This window comes from Mastomys coucha, unplaced genomic scaffold, assembly GCF_008632895.1.
Source record: "Mastomys coucha isolate ucsf_1 unplaced genomic scaffold, UCSF_Mcou_1 pScaffold18, whole genome shotgun sequence".
Lineage (NCBI taxonomy): Eukaryota > Metazoa > Chordata > Mammalia > Rodentia > Muridae > Mastomys > Mastomys coucha.
This window is the reverse complement of record NW_022196900.1, coordinates 17,538,027-17,556,826: the sequence shown is the minus strand read 5'-3', so window position 1 is coordinate 17,556,826 and position 18,800 is coordinate 17,538,027. Positions and strand designations below refer to the sequence as shown.

Sequence of the window (18,800 nt, the reverse complement as noted above, 5' to 3'; positions counted from 1 at the left end):
TGGCCTCAAACTCAGAAATCCGCCTACCTCTGCCTCCCAAGTGCTAGGATTAAAGGCGTGCGCCACCATTGCCCGGCCCCTTTTTTCTTTCTTGTGACAGTATCTTATCATACATTTGTGCCTGACCTCCAATTTACATAGATCCTCCTTCATCCACCTCTTTAGTGCTGGCCTGCCATTCTTATCTTTTTTACTAATCTTTTTTTTTTTTTTTTAATGTATGGGTGTTTTCTTTGCATGTATATTTGTACACTACAGGCTTTCTTGGCCTGCAGAGGCCAGAAAAGGGTATCAGATCCTTTGGAACTGAAGTTACAAATGATAATGAGTGGCTCTGTAGATACTGGGAATTGAATCTGGATCCTCTGAAAAAGCAGCCACTACTTTTACCCTCTGAGCCATCTTGCCAGCCCCTTCACTTAAAAATTATGTGTGAGTGTGTGTGTGTGTGTGTGTGTGTGTGTGTGTGTGTATGTGTGTATGTGTGCTTTTCACCTTTGTCCTCATGCTGTGTTTGAATGTTCCTCAGGATCTAATTGGCCTTGAGTTTTATTCTCTCTTTAAGCCTTGAAGCCTCCACATTGGTTCCTGGATGGTTCTCTCCGTGCCCTTCTGCTGAGCTTTGAGACTTTCACAGAACTCTCCTGGAGTCCCCAAGCCTTTGCTTGCTCTAAGACTCATTTATTTCCCAGTGACCTTGCTAGTAACTCTTTTTTTCATAGAGTCATTGTTTTATGTTCTTCTGTTTACTGTGCTTAATTTTGTGTCTTGTGTCTCAACAATTGTTCCTGAAGGCACACCTAGTGGACCTACCACCTCTGTGTGTTTACATTTTGATTGTTTGGTGGAGTCCATAGTAAACCTTTTATTGAGAAAATAGTGTTCTCAGTCCCTTTTGGCTTTCTCTGGTGCAGCTGGAATGTGTTGGGAGTGTGGCCAGTGGTATCTCTGTCATGAGCTGGAGTCCTGATCAAGAACTGCTGCTTCTTGCCACAGGTAAGCTTGTCACTGGTGCCTAACTGGCTTTGTAAAACTTGCTCCTAATTCATATATATATATAGACTTGTCAACTTTCAGAAGTCTTGAAACAATGATAGCTGATTGTAATGTTAAGGTAATATATTCTTAACACCTGCCTCTCTCTGTTAGCATACCGAGTGGTTTGTGCAGCTTTGTGATCTTTGGGAATGAGGAGCGGGGTTGGAGAGCTGGGGAATCTGCTGAGTTCAGCAGTCAGTGTGAGCAGAGCTTACCTTAACCTACTCTAAGACCAGGGTTGGTTTTCTTTCTCATTTACTTAGTGAGTAAGTGTGGGAGAGTTGCAGTTGAGTTTTAAGCTCTTAAGCCACACTCATGGGCCTATTTCCATCCTATGAGACACCTTCACACAACCTTTCTAGACCTTGCATGAGTCTCTTGATTCTCCTTGCTCTTAGACTCATTTACTAATTAGGGATCTCTGTAGTAACTCCAAGGCAGTGGGTGTGGATATGGAGATCACAGGGCAACCTGTGATCAGTATCAGTGCACTGTGTAGTTTCAGGGATCAAGCTCGGTTATCAGGCTTGGAGAAAAGTTGAGAAAACACATTCCTCACAGCTCTTCTGTATGCCTGGTTTTCTTTTCCCTTGAGATGCTTTATTTCAAATGAATTCAGTTTATATCTGTAGTAATGTCTTAGAAACTAGCAGTTTTAAAATAGTACAGAAGGGCACTAGGGACTTTTATGTTGAATTTATACAAACAGTAGCTAAGAAGAAGCATCTGGTGATTTGCCTGCTCAGAGCTTGTGTTTCAGAGCATTTTGTGTGCATGTGTCTCTCTACCTGTTCTGCCTGGAACTCCTTGTTCTGGCTCAGTAGCTTCTGGTGCCCTAGACACTTAGAATGACTGATTTGTTACATGAGCAAAAAATTTGTTTCATTTGTTCCCCTAAGCTCAACAGACCCTGATTATGATGACAAGAGACTTTGAAGTAATCAAAGAGCAGCAAATCCACCAGGATGATTTTGGAGAAGGTAAGCATTGCTCTGAAACATTCTGTGACCTGAGGGGTGCTGTGGATAATAGAAACATGATTGGTTATGTTGTTTGCTTTTTCTGTAAGGCACATGTGTAAGTATTAGGGCAGTCTAATCCCACTTGGAGACTTTTCTTGTTTAATTCTGGTCCTCTACCTCTTGGGAATTGTCAGAGAAGCTTAAGACTGAGCCCAGCAGTAGTCACCACTCGTCATGTGTGGTGGCAGAGTGTTCTTGGAGGGCCTATCATACATGAACATGCTCATGCAAGCAAACTAGAAATGGCTTGTGGTGGGCCATAATTCATTGAATTGGAGGTCGCCTGCTTCAGAATTAGTGGCAAGAGGAAGTCTTGGTCCTGGATAGTGTCAGGACCATCTTTCTGTTGCCTTCCGTGGATGAATGTCACATCTGCCTCTGAGCGCAGAAAGTCTGGGCTGGTTCTGGATCATTACCACCATACTTTGTATAAGAGAAGTAGAGTAGTTTAGGAGAGCAGTCTAGAGTGCAGAAAGCCTGTGTTCTGGTTTTAGACACTGTTACTGTGGGCTTCCAGATAAGTCTACACCAGGAACTACATTTGATGAAATAAAGCCCCTTTCACCACCAGAAGAAAGCTTAGCTGGTTGGTTTAAAGCTAAAAATCAGAATTTCATTCCTGGCTATTGTCTTGAGTTAGATGCTTTGTGATTCGTAGACATGTTTTATAAATTCTTCACATTTGGTCAGATTTCTGACTTGTGTCACACTTTCCAAGGTGAGGTCATTTCACCTCCTGCTGGAATGAATGCTACAGGGCATTTGGAGGCCCAGTTTATAACATAATGGCTGATGCTCAGCTTCCTAAGCTGTCAGTGACTATCTTCATGAAGAATGAATGAAAGTGCTTTGATTTCAGTTCCTCTGCTTATTACTTGTCTTCTTGTTCTTGAAAAACTGTAGGCAAGTTTGTCACTGTTGGATGGGGCAGTAAGGAAACGCAATTCCATGGCTCAGAAGGCAGGCCAACGGCCTTTCCGGTGCAATTGGTAAGGCGGGATGATAAGTGTCAGTTCTGCCATATGCTGGAGCACTGCCTGGCTAGTCTATCTCCTCTGTTGTAATAAAGTGGTAGCTGATAGGTGCCCTCAGAAAGGGAGTCACCCACAAGAAACAGTTTTCTTTTTTCCTTATGAACTGCACCCAGTCTCATTTATTGTCCAATAGACTACAGTAACTTTTGCTCATTACCATTTTTCCTAAAGGCCTGGTCTTGACTTAGAAGTTTATAGTTTTCAGAAATGGGTAGGAACCCATTGCTTATTCAGAAGCAGTACTCATAGGAATGGTCTGGTACTAGGCTATGTGTTATGATGCCCTACTAGCACCTCGGTGGGCTGAGTAAAGTTGTTTCACGTTTTCCTGCTTTCTTGGATAGGTTCTCTCACTAATTAAAACATGTTTATTAAGAATTTACATATGCTGCAGTCTGTGTCAGACATAGTCTGCAAGATGAGAATCCCATGATATACTAAAGTACAGATACCACCAGAGTCCTAAGTGGAGAACCAGGAAGTTATAAGACTATGGCTAAGGTGCACTTACAGGAGCAGAAATGACTCAAAGACAGCTGCATTACCAAGGCCCACCCCAGCATGCATGATAGCTCACAAAAATTAGGAAACCAGGAACATAGTGGATAGCCAGCAGGTAGCTTAACAGGTTGGAGAGTGTCCATTCCAAGTGATTCTTCCAGGCAGCCCAACTTGTGTCTGCTTTTCCCAGGCAGCTGGTCTGGTCTCAGAATCTTTGTAGCTTGGCTTATTTGAGAGAGACTCTTGGCTTTTACTGCTTACTCCATCAGGGAGGGGTCCTAGTGAGTCTGATAATTTTCAGGGACTTCCTAAAGCTGTTTTGAGTTTTTCCCTTCCTGCTGAAGGAGTTTCCTACAAAAGGAAATGTTTCACCTTGGAGGAAACAGTTACACAACAACCTTTCACTAGAGGAAGTTTGTGTCGTATACCAAAGGACAGTATCTTAGAAAGATACAATATAGTCTAGCCAGCATAATCTATGGCAGAGCAGAGCTAGCAGGGTTTCGAAATGGAGCAACTACTGGGATGTGAAGTGTGTTCTGGTGCTCACCTTTCTCCTACCCATAGGCTTGGCTGCTTCCTGACTCTGGATTGAGAATCAGGTGGCACTGGAGACCCTTCTTTGGCCAGTGCTGCAGAGGGCAGAAATGCAGTATCTGCGTGCTGCTGCAGCTACTGCTGCTGGCCCTTTCCTTCCAGTGTCTTCACTTGGTGTCCTGTCCTGAAATAGGACTTTACATTTAGACAGACGCTTGTTTCCTTGCCATAGTTTCCTAACCTGTTCCTTAGCTTCTTATATTTAATACCTGTATTTGTATCATCTCTAATGAGCAAAGAAGGAAGGCTGTGTTTATTTTATTTTTAAGTTATTCTTTATTTCTAGGACTAAGAGCCCTTCTAATGGGTTCCTGGAGAGTCTCTGGTGTTGGTTTTCTATATAGCTCCAGCATTATATAAAGGATGAGTATTTGGTGGCCAAGGCTTGTTTGACTTGGGAGTGTTGATTCCCCAGTAATACTCGTATTTCTTTCTTTAGCATGAGTCTGCCTTGCCCTGGGATGACCACAGACCACAAATTACCTGGCGTGGCGATGGGCAATTTTTTGCTGTGAGTGTTGTTTGCCGACAAACAGGTATGGAAGTAAATTACACTTAAAAACTTACCTATATTAAAATCTAGAGAAGCTTTTTTTCCTTTTTTGCCTTGAGTAGACTATACAACCATAGCCTTTAAAGAATTAGAGATGCATCCAGTATCAGGAGTGGGGAAAGATGTGCTGCTTTAGATGTTAATGGCTTCGGAATTAAAAGAGACTGTCTGGTCAAGCCTCACCTACTAAATACAGATTTGATCAGTCAGGCGGTAGTACGTGAGAGTTACCATAGTATTTTAAAGGCTTGTGTCTGTTTATTCTACCTCCTTTGCAGAGGCTCGGAAGATCCGAGTATGGAACAGAGAGTTTGCCTTGCAGTCAACCAGTGAATCTGTGCCAGGACTGGGGCCCTCCCTGGCTTGGAAGTGAGTGAGCATATGGGCCTGGGACTCTTCCTGCTTTCCCTTCTATCCCGTCTTCCCGAATTCAGCGAGATCCTGGATTCTTTATAGATTCTCTTTTCCCAAAACCTGATACTGGTTGCATCTCTAATTCTTTAAAGGTTATGGTTGTACATATGGCTGTTGTGGGAGACAGAAAGGAGTGTGTCTGTTGGGAGTCCTGGTGTTTGACACTCTGTTGGACAAAGGGATTTTTGTAAGACAGGGTAAAAGGTGCTTTCCTCTGGACAGATTCCAACAGCAGTTAGTCTGCTGGCTAAGAAACCTGCAGGCTACATTCTGCATCTGCCTTCTCTTCATTTCTTTGATGCACTGCTTTGTGCATCAAAGCACAACTTGCCTGTCATTTAGCTGCATGTAGGTACAGATAGAATAAATGGCACCTATCCCAGCAGCAGCTGTCCTACGCAGTGAGCCTCTAGGTTGCAAACTTCTTGCTTGCCACCAGTATTACTGGGACTAGGTGTTACCTATGTGTTTGAATTAAGAGGTTGGAGAGAAATAGGAATGAGGCATGTGGACTCAGGATGGTTTCAGGAGGGAAATGTTACCATCGCTTCCCAAGCATGGAACATTTGTGAAGTCATATAACTGAAGAAGAAAAGGATTACTGAGGACATGGTGCTTAAAATATAGGAAAATGTAGTTTGTTTGTTTTTAATAGTTCAGTTGCAGTTGAAATCAGAAAAACTGTAAATGGTGTCTTGGGACTAGTTAGGAAGGAACACCTTTTCCTCTTACATGTTGGGGTGAGCTACTTGCCAGTACTAGTAAACAAATGGTGGGCTTAAAACTTCCTTGGAGGCCGGGCAATGGTGGTGCACGCCTTTAATCCCAGCACTTGGGAAGCAGAGGGAGGTGGATTTCTGAGTTCGAGATCAGCCTGGTCTACAGAGTGAATTCCAGGACAGCCAGGGCTACACAGAGAAACCCTGTCTTGAAAAACCAAAACAAACAAACAAAAACTTCCTTGGAATCAACATCACGGACACAAAACAAGCACCACACTAACCACACCCACCCTCCACACCCACCCACCCCTTACTGGCAAGAAGGGTTTCAATTATTTTTTTTCTCCTGGGAAAAAAATAAAATCTCTTGTCTGAATATCTGGGCCTGCAGGATGGATGTTTTTGACTATTCTTACTCAGGCTTTCCTTTAAGACCCTCAGGCAGTTTGATTGCATCTACTCAAGATAAACCCAACCAGCAAGACATTGTGTTTTTTGAGAAAAATGGACTTCTTCATGGACATTTTACACTTCCTTTCTTAAAGGATGAAGTTAAGGTGGGTGTCGGAATTCTTTGTCATCCAATTAGAGTGCTCTCCTGAGTTGCAGCAGTTTGTGTCTGACAGAGGTTAGCACCAGAAGCCCTTACTGTGTGGAAAGGATAGCTCCTGACTCAGGCTGCTAAGAAAAGTCCCGGACAGGGAATAGAAATGCTGTCCCTGCTGTTGGCTTTGATGACTAGCTTTCCTGGTGTTTGATTACCATTGAAATCCTGGGCAGAGACACAGGAAATCTTTAATTGTGTATAAAATCATTTAGGATAATGTTTCTTGTGTAAAATTTTAAGAGATTTTTTTTATGGAACCATGTTTCTTATTTATATTGTACCTTAAGTACAATATAAATATGAAGTATTAATATAATATGTAAAATTAAGATAACATACTTTATATAATAATATATTACTGTAATAGTCAAATTTCTTGATTTTTCTAAAAATGTTATTTTACTTTGTGTTACATTTATATATAAATCTTTAAGCACAATGCATTTTAAGTTTTTTTTAAAGTACCAATTTTGCAGATTGGTTTAACAACTAGAGATTAGTGACTGAAGCTGGAGATGAGCTCCAGTGTCATAGAGTTATTTAGTTTATGGGTTCAGGGAATTCAGCTGTCCTCAAGAGTGGTGTAGACAAACAACTGAAGGTCAGAGTGACTTTTGTCCCTGCCAGGTAAATGACTTGCTGTGGAATGCTGATTCCTCTGTGCTTGCAGTGTGGCTAGAAGACCTCCCAAAGGAAGACAACTCCACTCTGAAAAGCTATGGTATGACAGCTGTTGAGCTTTGACTCATGCTCCATGTATTGTATGAAAGTAGAAGCTTGTGGGGTTTCCCTTCCCCTTCCTTAGGCCTTTGGTAAAATCAGTGTAGCTGAAGTAGGTGGGTGCTGATGGGGAGGGGGTGCGTTTGAATCTGTGAGGATATCAGCCATGGAATTATTCAGAGTTCTCTAGAGAAGGAGAACCAGTAGAATATAGGTACAGGAGCAGGAGAAGAAGTTGTGGCTGGCTATGTATTTAGGAATTGGCTCATGTGCGTGTCAGGTGGCACATTTGAAATTGCTATGGCAGGCTGGAAGTTCAGGTGGGATTTTGTGTTGTGGTATTGAGACAATTCTTCATCTCCTGAGAACCCTGGCTTTGCTTTGAAAGCTTTCATGCATCATGGGTTATTATTTTATTAAAAGGCTCTCAGAGCAACATCTGGCAGAGCAGAAACACCCGGAAACCACGGTCATCAGTGCAGAAAATGAAGGCTGTAGAAATGAGTGGAGTTAGGTTTCACATGAAGACTCTAAGTATGCACTTAGGATTATGTCTGTTGTCTTTTTCCTCCAGGTAACTAGCACAGGGCCTTAGTCTTACCAAGCAAGCCCTCTGTCATTAAGCCAACCCCCAACCCTGTTTAAGGTTTTAAGGAAAATAGTAAAGTAATGAGGAGGGGGTAACTCTAATAGTGGTGCAATACATAATGTTTCCTTAGACCTGGCTGCTCTCAAACTCAGAGATCGGCCTGTCTCTGCCTCCAGAGTGCTGGGACTAAAGCTATGGGCCACCGTGTCTGGCTGATACATGCTGCATTTTGTTTTGTTTTGATATCGTAATTTAATTACAACATTTCTCTCCCTTGTCTTTCTTACCCCCATTGATACAGACTGCTTCATAACTTGCTTTGACACTATCACAAGCAGGTTTCCATTTCATATATGCATCTATTTCATTTTAGATTGCTATATAATTTTCTTCTGTGCAGGATAATTAACTCTTTCTGTTAGACATTTATATTTCAAGATCAGCAGCAGTAAAGTGAATTTGTTTCCTCATAAATCTTTATGCTTTCCTATTTTCTAAGTGTTTTTTAAATTCATTAATCAGTAGAACTTTTAAATATGAAATGTATTGAATAGTTCATTCATTCATTCATTCATTCATTCATTTTAATTAATTCTTAACCCTGGCTAAACCTTTAATAAAAATAATGAAACACAGGCTTCATCTTAGGATTCATTGTTTTGAGATGGAGAATATATACATATATACATATCTGTGTACATATACATACATACATGTATATATGAATAATACATATTTATTTTGGGTTGTGTTCAGGATTTACCCAGGGCCTTATAAAAATTACAAAACCAAACAGGCCCAAACTTTCCAGTGCAGTCACTCAAAGACCAGTGATTCACATATACAAAGCATTGGCTCTAACAGACACAGGATAACAAGAGTATATATGAGTCCTCACAGTGCCTGCCTTCTTTTGTATGAACCTGCAGTGCAACCTGCTAGCCCATGGCCACACAGACATAATGTAATAACGTCTAGAGGATTAGACGTTATTTCCTATGATCACAATAAATTAAGCCTTAGCGGGGAACTTAAATTCTTTCACAGAGTTCAAATCCTAATTTTTATGTGTTTTCTTTTGATGAAGGCCAGCTTGGGCACAGTTGGTCATTTTATTACATATTTGGATGATTGAGGGTGTATATATTAATCTTGAGGCAGCTGAATTTTGGTTAATACTGGATAGCCTAGGAAAAAACTGCTTGCAAAGCACCTACAATAAAACAGGTTATCTTGCACCCAGCTTACCACAGAGTCCTTGGTGCAGTCATGTGCAGAAGGGCATTGTCCATAGCAGACCACATGTTAGGCCCTGGTCTCAATGGACTCTGTCTCCACGTGCATTGTAGCTGATTTAGTCTGTGTGAGGATCCTTTGTAATGCTCACACTAATGACGCCTATGGATGTCACATGTTTCAGACTGTTCCTCCTGTGTCATGCATAGCTGTACATTTAGTCTGGTTATCTTCTGCCCAACTTTGCATGGAGGAAACATGCTGAAATACTCTTAGCTTTCATAAGCACAAAATTGAAGGTAGATATGAAAATAAATGTGCTTCTGATACATTGATGTGTGACATTTTGTCTTCATAGGAAATTTACATCTTTTGACATTGATTATTATACGTTATTATTTTAAACTAAAGAAGAAAAATTCTTGGAAAAGTACATAGTTGCCAGTGTTCCCCTTTTGCAAATGGTTTGCAGCTCTTGTGCAGTCTCTGATGGCTTTCCCTTCCTTCTCTCCTCACACAGTCCAGCTCTGGACCGTGGGCAACTATCACTGGTACCTCAAGCAAAGCCTGCCCTTCAGCACCACTGGGAAGAACCAGATTGTGGCTCTGCTGTGGGACCCGGTGACGCCGTGCCGACTGCACATTCTCTGTCAGGGCTGGCGGTATCTGTGCTGTGACTGGCACTGGACCACTGACCGGAGCTCTGGAAATAGTGCCAATGACTTGGCAAATGTGGCTGTTATTGATGGAAGTAAGTTGCTGCAAAGTGTGTCCGTGAACATGCAGGTCTTGACCCAGGGCCTGCAGATAGGCTGCTTTAACCAGAACAGTGAATAAATCTTCATTTTGGTTGTTTGGTTTGTTTGACGTCTTTGATGATTGGGAGTGTCATTGTGTAGAATAGGTACTATACTGAAAACTCTAGTTCCACCCCACCCCAACTCCCTGTTGAACTGTATTTATAGCCTTTTACATGAACTTATCTGGCCTTCGAACTTTAAGACTGGTAATTTTCTCCTATTGCAGGAAACAGTGGAGCATAACGTAGCAGTGGGGTCTGTTAGGCTTGTATTGACGGTACATTCCATAGGGTGGCTTTTTTTGTTTAAGCACTATGAAGTACCTCCTTTTTTCAGTATGCTTAGCCAAATCCTAGACATTTACCTCCTGTGAGGATGATTGGTGTTTTTAATTAGGTGTAGGATCAGTGATGGGGAGCTGGATTACAGAATGAAATAGCCATAGACAGGTTGCTGATAGCAGATAGACTCTCTTGGTGCTCAGTGTTCTGTGCCGTGCTCTTAATACTGACTTCTATAATCATGTTCTGTACAGAGAACTTAGTCATACCTTAATTATGAATTTATATTTAGAAAAGTGCTTTTTAAATGTGTATGTTGGGGGTCTTTCTTAGATGGAGTTTTGGAATATATCCTAGTAGTCCTTGTGTAGATCAGGTTTCTTGAACTCATGGCAGCCCTCCTGCCTCAGCCTCCTAATTGCAGCCCTTATGTTTTTGGAGGTTTTGGCTACCCTAGTTTAAGTCTCTCTTCCTTACAGACTTAGGTTTAAAGCTGGAACTTAGACCTCTTGGTCATTTTGCCCTGATCCCTGGTATAGGGGTCACATTAGGCATGTGCACACAGAACTCCTCATGTATGTACTGTTTTTAAGTTTATTAATGAGGAAATACCAGAAGTGATTTTGAAGGGCTACTGCAGGCTGTTTAACACACTTATCATTTAGGTGCCCAGAGATGCTTACTGCCTGCTTTACATTGGCTAATCCTCCTCTTCATTGTGCAGACAGGGTGTTGGTAACAGTCTTCCAGCAGACTGTGGTCCCACCTCCCATGTATACCTATCGGCTGCTGATCCCCCATCCAGTGAATCAAGTCGTGTTCTCTGCAAACCTTGGAAATGATCTTGCTGTCCTTGATGCCAGTAACCAGATTTCTGTCTACAAGTGTGGTAAGTGGAAACATAGTGATCCAGGAGCTCAGTCAGCCCTTGTTCCCGAACAGAAGAAGCAAGTCACAATGTAGTGTCATCTCAGAGCTAGTGTTTCTCAAATTCAAAAGTCTAATTTGATTTTATTGTCATAATATTTAATTGGCCTGCATTTTCCTCTTTCAAAATCCTGTTGGTTCATGCATACATTTCCCTGTGCCTTGGTGATCCTGAAGAGTCCATTACTTACGAATGACATTCAGCTCTTGAGACAGCACAGCATCCTCCTGTTTCTCAGACTTCTCCGCTTTCTCCTTACTTTGCACACAATTGCACACAATCTTAGGACTCTCCTAGGAGTGTTCTGAGACTTTTCCTGATATATAGAGGTGTATATGTGGCAACAAGTGAAAAGTACCTTTATTCCTGTATCCTGGAAAATATGACATTTAGTGTTATTTGTGAGACTCTGTGGTTATATCCTAACAATTGTAACTTTGTTTCAAATACCTGTTGGTATTTCAGTGAGAACAAGCCTCCATAGCTGCTAAGAGAATAACAGAGCTAATTAATTCATAGTAGAGTTCCTACTTTCACATCAGCCTTTCTTAAGCAAACAGCTTGCTTTTCATGGGAATTCTCTGGACAGATCACCAGCTCCTCTTATTTCCGTTCTACATAGTGCGGTGCTGTTGTAGTCCTTCTCAGTGTGTGAAACTGGCTTTCAAATCAGTAATGCTCACATGTTCATTGTTAAGCCACATGGTATGTCATCTGGCAAGTGCTGGTATAGAATAACAAGGTTGGTATGGAATAACGTAGGAAGACTGTGAGTAGGATAGTAGACTGTTGGGGGAAGGTGTCATGGGAAGGCTTTTCTGTGTTTGAGCACAGTCCTGCTGAGAATCCGAGAAGGAGCCAGCATGTGTGGGTAAGAGCATTCCAAGTAGTCGGAAGCAGCTATAGTGATCTCTTGTTGCATTTTGAAAACAGCTAGACAGTAATGACTGTAGGAAGACACATGAGGGGAGGGGTATAGGGATGGCAGAATAGCTCTTTCAGGGTCTTGAAGGCCCTTGCTCTGAGTGAGGTAGTTGTCATTAAAGAATGGAACAGGGTGAAGTGTTCTGTCTATTTTAGAGGATTATAGTATCTGCTGTGTCAGGAAACTAGATTAACAGTGAAAAAGAGTGGTGTATACCCCTGCTTCCCCCAACCTCCCAAGACAGGGTTTCTCATGTAGCCTAGGCTGTTCTGGAATTTTTTTAAAATAATTTTTAATGGTTATTTATTTATATGAGTACACTGTCACTGTCTTCAGACACACCAGAAGAGGGCACTGGATCCCATTATAGATTGTTGTGGGCCCCCATGTTGTTCCTGGGGATTGAACTCAGGACCTCTGGAAGAGCAGTCAGTGCTCCTAACTGCTGAGCTATCTCTCCAGGCCTCTGGAATTCACTGTGTAGATCAGGCTGGCCTCAAATTCGTAGTGATCTGACTGCCTCTCCTCTTAAGTCCTGGTATCAAAATTGTGTACCACCACTGCCCAGAAAAACTGTCTTAGGAATACTGAGAACTGTAGAGGATGTGAGGCTGCAGAAAGATGGCTGGGGACACTGGAGAATATCCATAGTGTGGGGAAGACAGCCCCTCCCTCTGGCCCTGATGAAGAGTTGTTTTTACTAGTGAAAACTGGGTTGACATGGTATTAATGGGAAGCAGGTTTTGATTGAGCCTGAATCAAAGAGATTCAAGAATGAGGTTGAAATGTCATTATAGTTTAGATTGCTTCATTTGTCTTCTAAAATCCACTTGTTATAAGACCCTACATTGGCATTAGGAGAAATAGCTTGCAGTGATAATATTTACATTTTTTGTTTTCTAGGTGATAAGCCAAACGTGGATCCCACAGTGAAACTAGGAGCTGTGGGTGGAAATGGATTTAAAGTTCCTCTTACAACACCTCATCTGGAAAAGAGATACTCGTAGGTTCCTAAATATTTTGAGTCTATGGGAATGGAACTAGGTTTCATTTTGTCCTGGCTTCATCTAGCCTTTATTCTGGGGAGTATGAAGTAGGTACACCAGCTGAGCCTGGATAAGGAGGTGTTGTTTACTGTGTACTGAATATTCCAGTGGCAAGGAAGATAGGGTCATGTCCCATCCTATACTGTCATTCCTACAGCAACCTTGTTATCTAGGGAGACTCCCATGGGAAGATGGATATAAAGACAGTAAGGCACAGGACATTCCCTTACATACATAGGGATATCCATTTGATAGTATGTGAATGACTCAAGTTAGTTTTATCTTGGTATCATCCCAGATTACAGAATTCCTGAGTGTTATAATTTTAGACTCAGGGTTGAAATCAGAGTGTACTCTGTCTTGGAAACAGCAGTGCAAATGACTGGGTATAATTAATGCCGTTGGAGGCGTTTGCAAAAGGACGTGGAAGCCAAATCCTAAGTATTGACTTCAGAACACCACCAAATAAGAGGACAGAATCAGAGGATATGTAACAGTTTGCCCAGGATCCTGGACCTGCTACCTGCAGAACCCAGAGTTTGATTTTATTAAGTTTGGTGTGTTCCTGTTCTTAGTTACTAGGGATGCCTGTTACAATATTAATAGGAATAAGTATAAGTAACAGAATGTAGAAATGGTTTCTTAGATACGTATCTTATATTTAATGACAAGTATATATGCTTTGGTGCTGCATATAGAATGCTAATTAAGGTTGTTTGTTGGTTTGTTTTTGTTGGTTTTGCTTTGGTTTTTGGTTTTTCAGGACAGGGTTTCTCCTCTGTGTAGCTCTGGCTGTCCTGGTATTTGCTTTGTAGACCAAGGTGGCCTCAAACTCACAGAAATCCACCTGCCTCTAGCACTAGGATTAAAGGTGCATACCGTGGCACATGCTTAAGTTTTTAAAGTGTTTATATTCCTTCATTTTATGCTGCATTAGGCATTTTTCAAATTACTGCAATAACTTTCTGAGATTTGTGAATTTAATAAGGAAAAGTCTATTTTGGCTCCGCTTTTTGAGGCTTTAATAACCTATTGGTCCCATTGCTTTGGCACAGGGCTTCAGGATTGTAGCACATGATAGAGTCCTACTTACCACATGCTTGCTGTGGGTAATGAACTAGCTAGGCTCCTCGCCTCTGTGACCTCTGTGAGATTATTCTAGCGATCTCAACCTCCACTTTGTTATCACTCCACTTGTTACAGTGGTACAGAGGTCAGAGACCAAGCCCTGACCTGTGGGTCTTGGGAGGAGTACTCCAGATCCAAATCTACCAGTTTGAAACCACTAGACAGAGATACAATTCAGGTTAAGAGGGAGGCAGTTTAGACAGGGCATCTTCTTCAATTCATGACCTCATGACCCTTTTTATACTAAGTAGGTTTTATGTGACTGTGGGTATGTAGGTAGATAAAATAGTGTACAAATCAAAGATTAACTGATAATTATAAACTTATTTTAAAACAATTTCTTGGGGTTGGTGAGATAACTTAGCTACCAAAGTGTTGGCTTGCAAGCATGAGGACCTGAGTTTGGTTCCCAGAAACTACATAAAAAAATGCCGGACTTGGTGGCATGTGCATTTAATCCTGGTGCTTGGGAGGTAGGAAGCCATGAGGGTCTATTCCAATTGAGGAGCTTGATGCCACTGAGAGACCCTGACTCAAAGGAGGTGAATGGTATTGTTGAGGATGACACCTGAAATTATCCCCTAGCTTGCATGTGAACACACGGGACAGATAGACACATAAAAATAGCAGTCCCAGTTCCTTGGTATACATAGAATCTTACCACTTCTTTTCTTTCTTCCTTCTTTCCTTTCTTTTTCTATCCACTTCCTCCCTCCCTCCATCCTTCCCTTCTTTCCTTCCTTCATTTATTTTTGTTGTTCTGACATGCAGTAATGTGACCCCATGTGATCCTAACTCACGGTTTACACAGTTGTGGGTTAGAATATATTTTCAAAAATCAAGAGGAGGAAAATCCTAGTCCTTCAGAAAGGATAGCCTAAGTACACAAGTCTTCATTTTGATCCTTAGGAAAGAATTGATTGATTGGGAAAATATTGGGAGAAAGCTGGTGAGAACCAGAGCTGGGATGCCTGTGTCGTGAGGACTCTGGCCAAGCTGTGTGCAGTGGAGACAGTGTTGAGGGAGAGTTGGCTGAGCAGGCAGATCATGCTCTGGACCAGCTCCTTAAGTGGCCACTGCTGATTTGCCACTGGACCCCAAGGATAGGATTTTTCTTCATTAGAAGACAAAAAGATGCTCAGATTAGTGTTAGAAGCAAGGAGGCTGTCCCCACCTTATTAGTTGTTTTCATGAGAGGTGCTTAGTCAAGGGCCCAGTCTCCTGAAGCTGACCTTTGCTGGCATCTGGTTTGAATGTTGGTTATTAGTGTCTTGGGAGGGCTCTGTGATTCCTTAGCTTAGGCACACGAGTGGGAGTTTTCTTACATAGTTATATTTAGAAAGATGCTCTTCAAATCTAAAGATCTTAGGGTATGAGAAGGTTGATTTAAAATAATCTCTTCTTCAGTCAGACAAACATTGTTTTGGAGGGTTCTGGTATTTGTTGTTAGCATGTTTTTTTTTCTTTCTTTCTTTTTTTTTTTTTTGTATTTTCGAGACAGGGTTTCTCTGTGTAGCCCTGGCTGTCCTGGAACTCACTCTGTAGACCAGGCTGGCCTCGAACTCAGAAATCCACCTGCCTCTGCCTCCCAAGTGCTGGGATTAAAGGCGTGCGCCACCACCGCCCGGCCATGTTTTTTTTTTTTTCTTTATTCTTGAGATTTTCATGCATGTATCCAATGACATATAATTATATCTATCTCCCATTTCCTTTCTCCAACTCCTGCCTTGTCTTTCCCACCCCAAACTTAATCCTCCTATCCCCTTTTTTGTAAATAACTTACTAAGTCTAGTTAGTGCTGTCCACATATGTAAGAGTATGGAACCATTTACTGGGACGTGGGATTCCTTCCTATTGGAGCATCCTCAAAAGAGAGTAACTCCCTGCTGCAGTCACTGTCAACTGCCAGTGGCTCCACAGTAAGACGAGTGTGGATATCTATACAGGTCCTCACTGCTGCTGTGAACTTAGGATTGCATCAGCCCTGTCTTATCCAGAGGACAGCACTCTACAGCACTCTTCCCACCCGCCAGCTCTGTTCTGTCTCCTTGTCCACTGTCTATAAATAGGGAATTATGGGTGGTGGTTGATACAGATGTTCAGGGCTGGAGCTCAGGTTTGGTTTCTAGAAAAAAAAAGGACTTGTCTATATTCTTCCTTTATAAGGAAAGGTTTTAGAAGTTTCATGATTTAAAGCTTTATTCTCTGCTTAGATGTTCTTTAATATCTGAAACAGGATTCAGTTTGGGAACAAGGAAGAAGATGAAGAAGTAAACGCACTGCAGTTCAGCTTTCTCACCTGGATTGAAGACGATAGTTTCCTGGCTATAAGCCACAGTCACTCCAGCCCGCAGTCCATCATTCACCATTTGACTGTGGCCCATTCTGAGGTGGATGAAGAGCAAGGACAGCTGGATGTCAGGTATTGTGGTTCATCCATGTATTCAGTATGTTAAATTGGAAATGCAGTTATACATTGTATAGAACACAGGGCAAGACTAAGGAGAAGGAGTAGGAGTAACTTCCTTGTTAGACACAGCAAGAGGCCTAGTGTAGTTTTGAGCCTTGTTTAAACAGTAGATCAAACTGTTCAAGTAGTGAAAAGGAGTGTAAATACTGTCTGGTAAGCAAAACAGTGGAAGCTGTGATAAGTACTATAATTGATTCCAATAAGTAATCACTGTGGTCAAGTCTCATGGCCAATATATTAAAGAAAGTTTAGCTACATAATATATTTATTTTAAGTAGTAACATTAAACTTGGCACTCGTCTTCCCTCTGTGTGGCTTCATTTTCTGCTAGAAAGCTTCTTTCTTTTCTGGTTCCCCATTCCCTAGGCCTGAGCTTATTTGAATCATGACTTTATCTGGGTGACATAACAGTGTTATACTGCTGAAGAGCTTTCTTTGTCATGCAGCCCGAGGTGTAGTAGAGGAAGGTTCCGGCAAGCTTCTACAGTGTTGCAAGCTTCCAGTGGAAGACTGACTGCTTAGTCTTATGCTTATGTAAACCTTCACATTCATTTGTAATGCTTATGTTTGTTTATGGATATGCAGTGTGTGTGTACACCATGTACATGTGGTGCTCATGAAAGCCAGAAGAGGGCTTTAGATTTCCTGGAATTGGAGTTAGAGATGTTTTGATCAACCACGTGGGTACTGGGAACTGAACCTAGGTCTTCTGGAGTACCATCCAGTGCTCTAAACCTCTGCATTATCTCTCTAGCACCCCTCAATTTTCTTACTTATATAAATAAGAAACAAAGTTTCACTAAATAGCCCAGGCTAGCATTTAGTTCACTTTGTAGCCCAGGATTCTCTGGAAATTGCGCTCCTCTTGCCTCAGCTTTCTAAGTAGCTGAGCGATTATGGCCCACTGGGCATAGCTGATGCAGTTTATATGTGAAGAATACATAAGGCAAGCAGTAAACTGTAGTACGTTATAATGAGGAGCAGCCCACCCTGTAGGAGAGCTGTTCCCACAGCTAGGCTAGCTTACTGACTCTGGAAGATTACATTAATAATGGGTAACCTCCTCCATCTCTTTCGCTATCTGTGATTCTTCCACTGTGTGTGCAAAGTATGTATGTATTACATTGACATAGGCGGTGTTTCTCCAAAAGGTAGTATTAGCTTTCATTGTAGCAAAAGCAGAGAAATTTCTTCATTTCTTAAAGAAAGGTTATCTCTTATACTTACCTTTCTGCTATTTTTATTTTGGTTTTTGCTTTAGTTCATCTGTGACAGTGGATGGAGTTGTCATTGGTTTATGTTGCTCTTCTAAGACCAAATCATCAGCAGTACAGCTGGCTGATGGCCAGGTGCTCAAGTACCTTTGGGGTGAGTATCAGAATTTTAGGACAGGGGACTTATAAATAAATAATTCTTAAGACTGTATACTTGTGAATATATTGTCAACACGACTTGATTATTGGGGATTTTTTATTTTCAAGTTTTTTAGTTCTTTTTCTCTTCTTCTTCTTCTCCCTCTTCTTCCTCCTCTTCTTCCTTCTCCTCCTCCTTCCTCTTCTTTATTTTTTTTGAAGTCCACTGACTGCATATAAGAAAATTTGCAGTGCTTGTCTTCACAAATCTGAGTTGCTTCACTTCCTTGTTTATTGTTTTTGCTTGCTTGTCATGCCAGTGTTGCAGCCCAGGGCTTCATGCATACTCGGAAAGCACTGTATAATAATTGAGTTGCACCTCAACCCTATGGCTAAGCCTTTTAATTACCCTAGCATGTTATGCCACAGAATAGATTGACAGGTGTAGTCAGCTCCTGTGTATAACATCCTAATGTGTGTAGAGTAATCCAAATCTCACTCGAGGTGTTTTGGTGCATTTTGGTGTTGTTTTTTCTTTTGGTGGGTGTGATGGGGATGTTGCTCATTTTGTTTTTTTCAGTGCCTCACAAGAAAGAGCTTATGAGCTATTTGTAAACTAAAATTTGCCAATCTTACAACAGAATCACCTTCTCTGGCTATGGAACCCTGGAAGAACTCTGAAGGATTTCCTGTTCGATTTGTTCATCCATGCACACAGATGGAAGTAGCCATGATTGGAGGAGAGGTGAATAAACACAGGGCAGGGAAATTCATCTTGGAGAATAGTTAGTGACTGAGGGTACTGGGTAGAAAAGTGTGGGTCTTGTACCTGGACGT

The 18,800-nt window shown here is 41.6% G+C and overlaps 1 protein-coding gene across 1 annotated transcript in view; it reads left to right on the top strand.

Moving 5' to 3' along the window:
• The window catches only part of Elp1 (elongator complex protein 1), a 50,950-nt gene that overhangs the window by 4,620 nt on the left and 27,530 nt on the right, over positions 1–18,800 (top strand). The window contains exons 4-16 of the mRNA XM_031377445.1: positions 915–996; positions 1,938–2,018; positions 2,964–3,049; positions 4,632–4,728; positions 5,024–5,114; positions 6,315–6,438; positions 7,116–7,209; positions 9,554–9,784; positions 10,839–11,003; positions 12,871–12,970; positions 16,378–16,563; positions 17,873–17,979; positions 18,605–18,708. Of these exons, the coding sequence (XP_031233305.1) occupies positions 915–996; positions 1,938–2,018; positions 2,964–3,049; positions 4,632–4,728; positions 5,024–5,114; positions 6,315–6,438; positions 7,116–7,209; positions 9,554–9,784; positions 10,839–11,003; positions 12,871–12,970; positions 16,378–16,563; positions 17,873–17,979; positions 18,605–18,708 (1,548 nt within the window). The remainder of the gene's footprint in view (positions 1–914; positions 997–1,937; positions 2,019–2,963; positions 3,050–4,631; positions 4,729–5,023; positions 5,115–6,314; positions 6,439–7,115; positions 7,210–9,553; positions 9,785–10,838; positions 11,004–12,870; positions 12,971–16,377; positions 16,564–17,872; positions 17,980–18,604; positions 18,709–18,800) is intronic.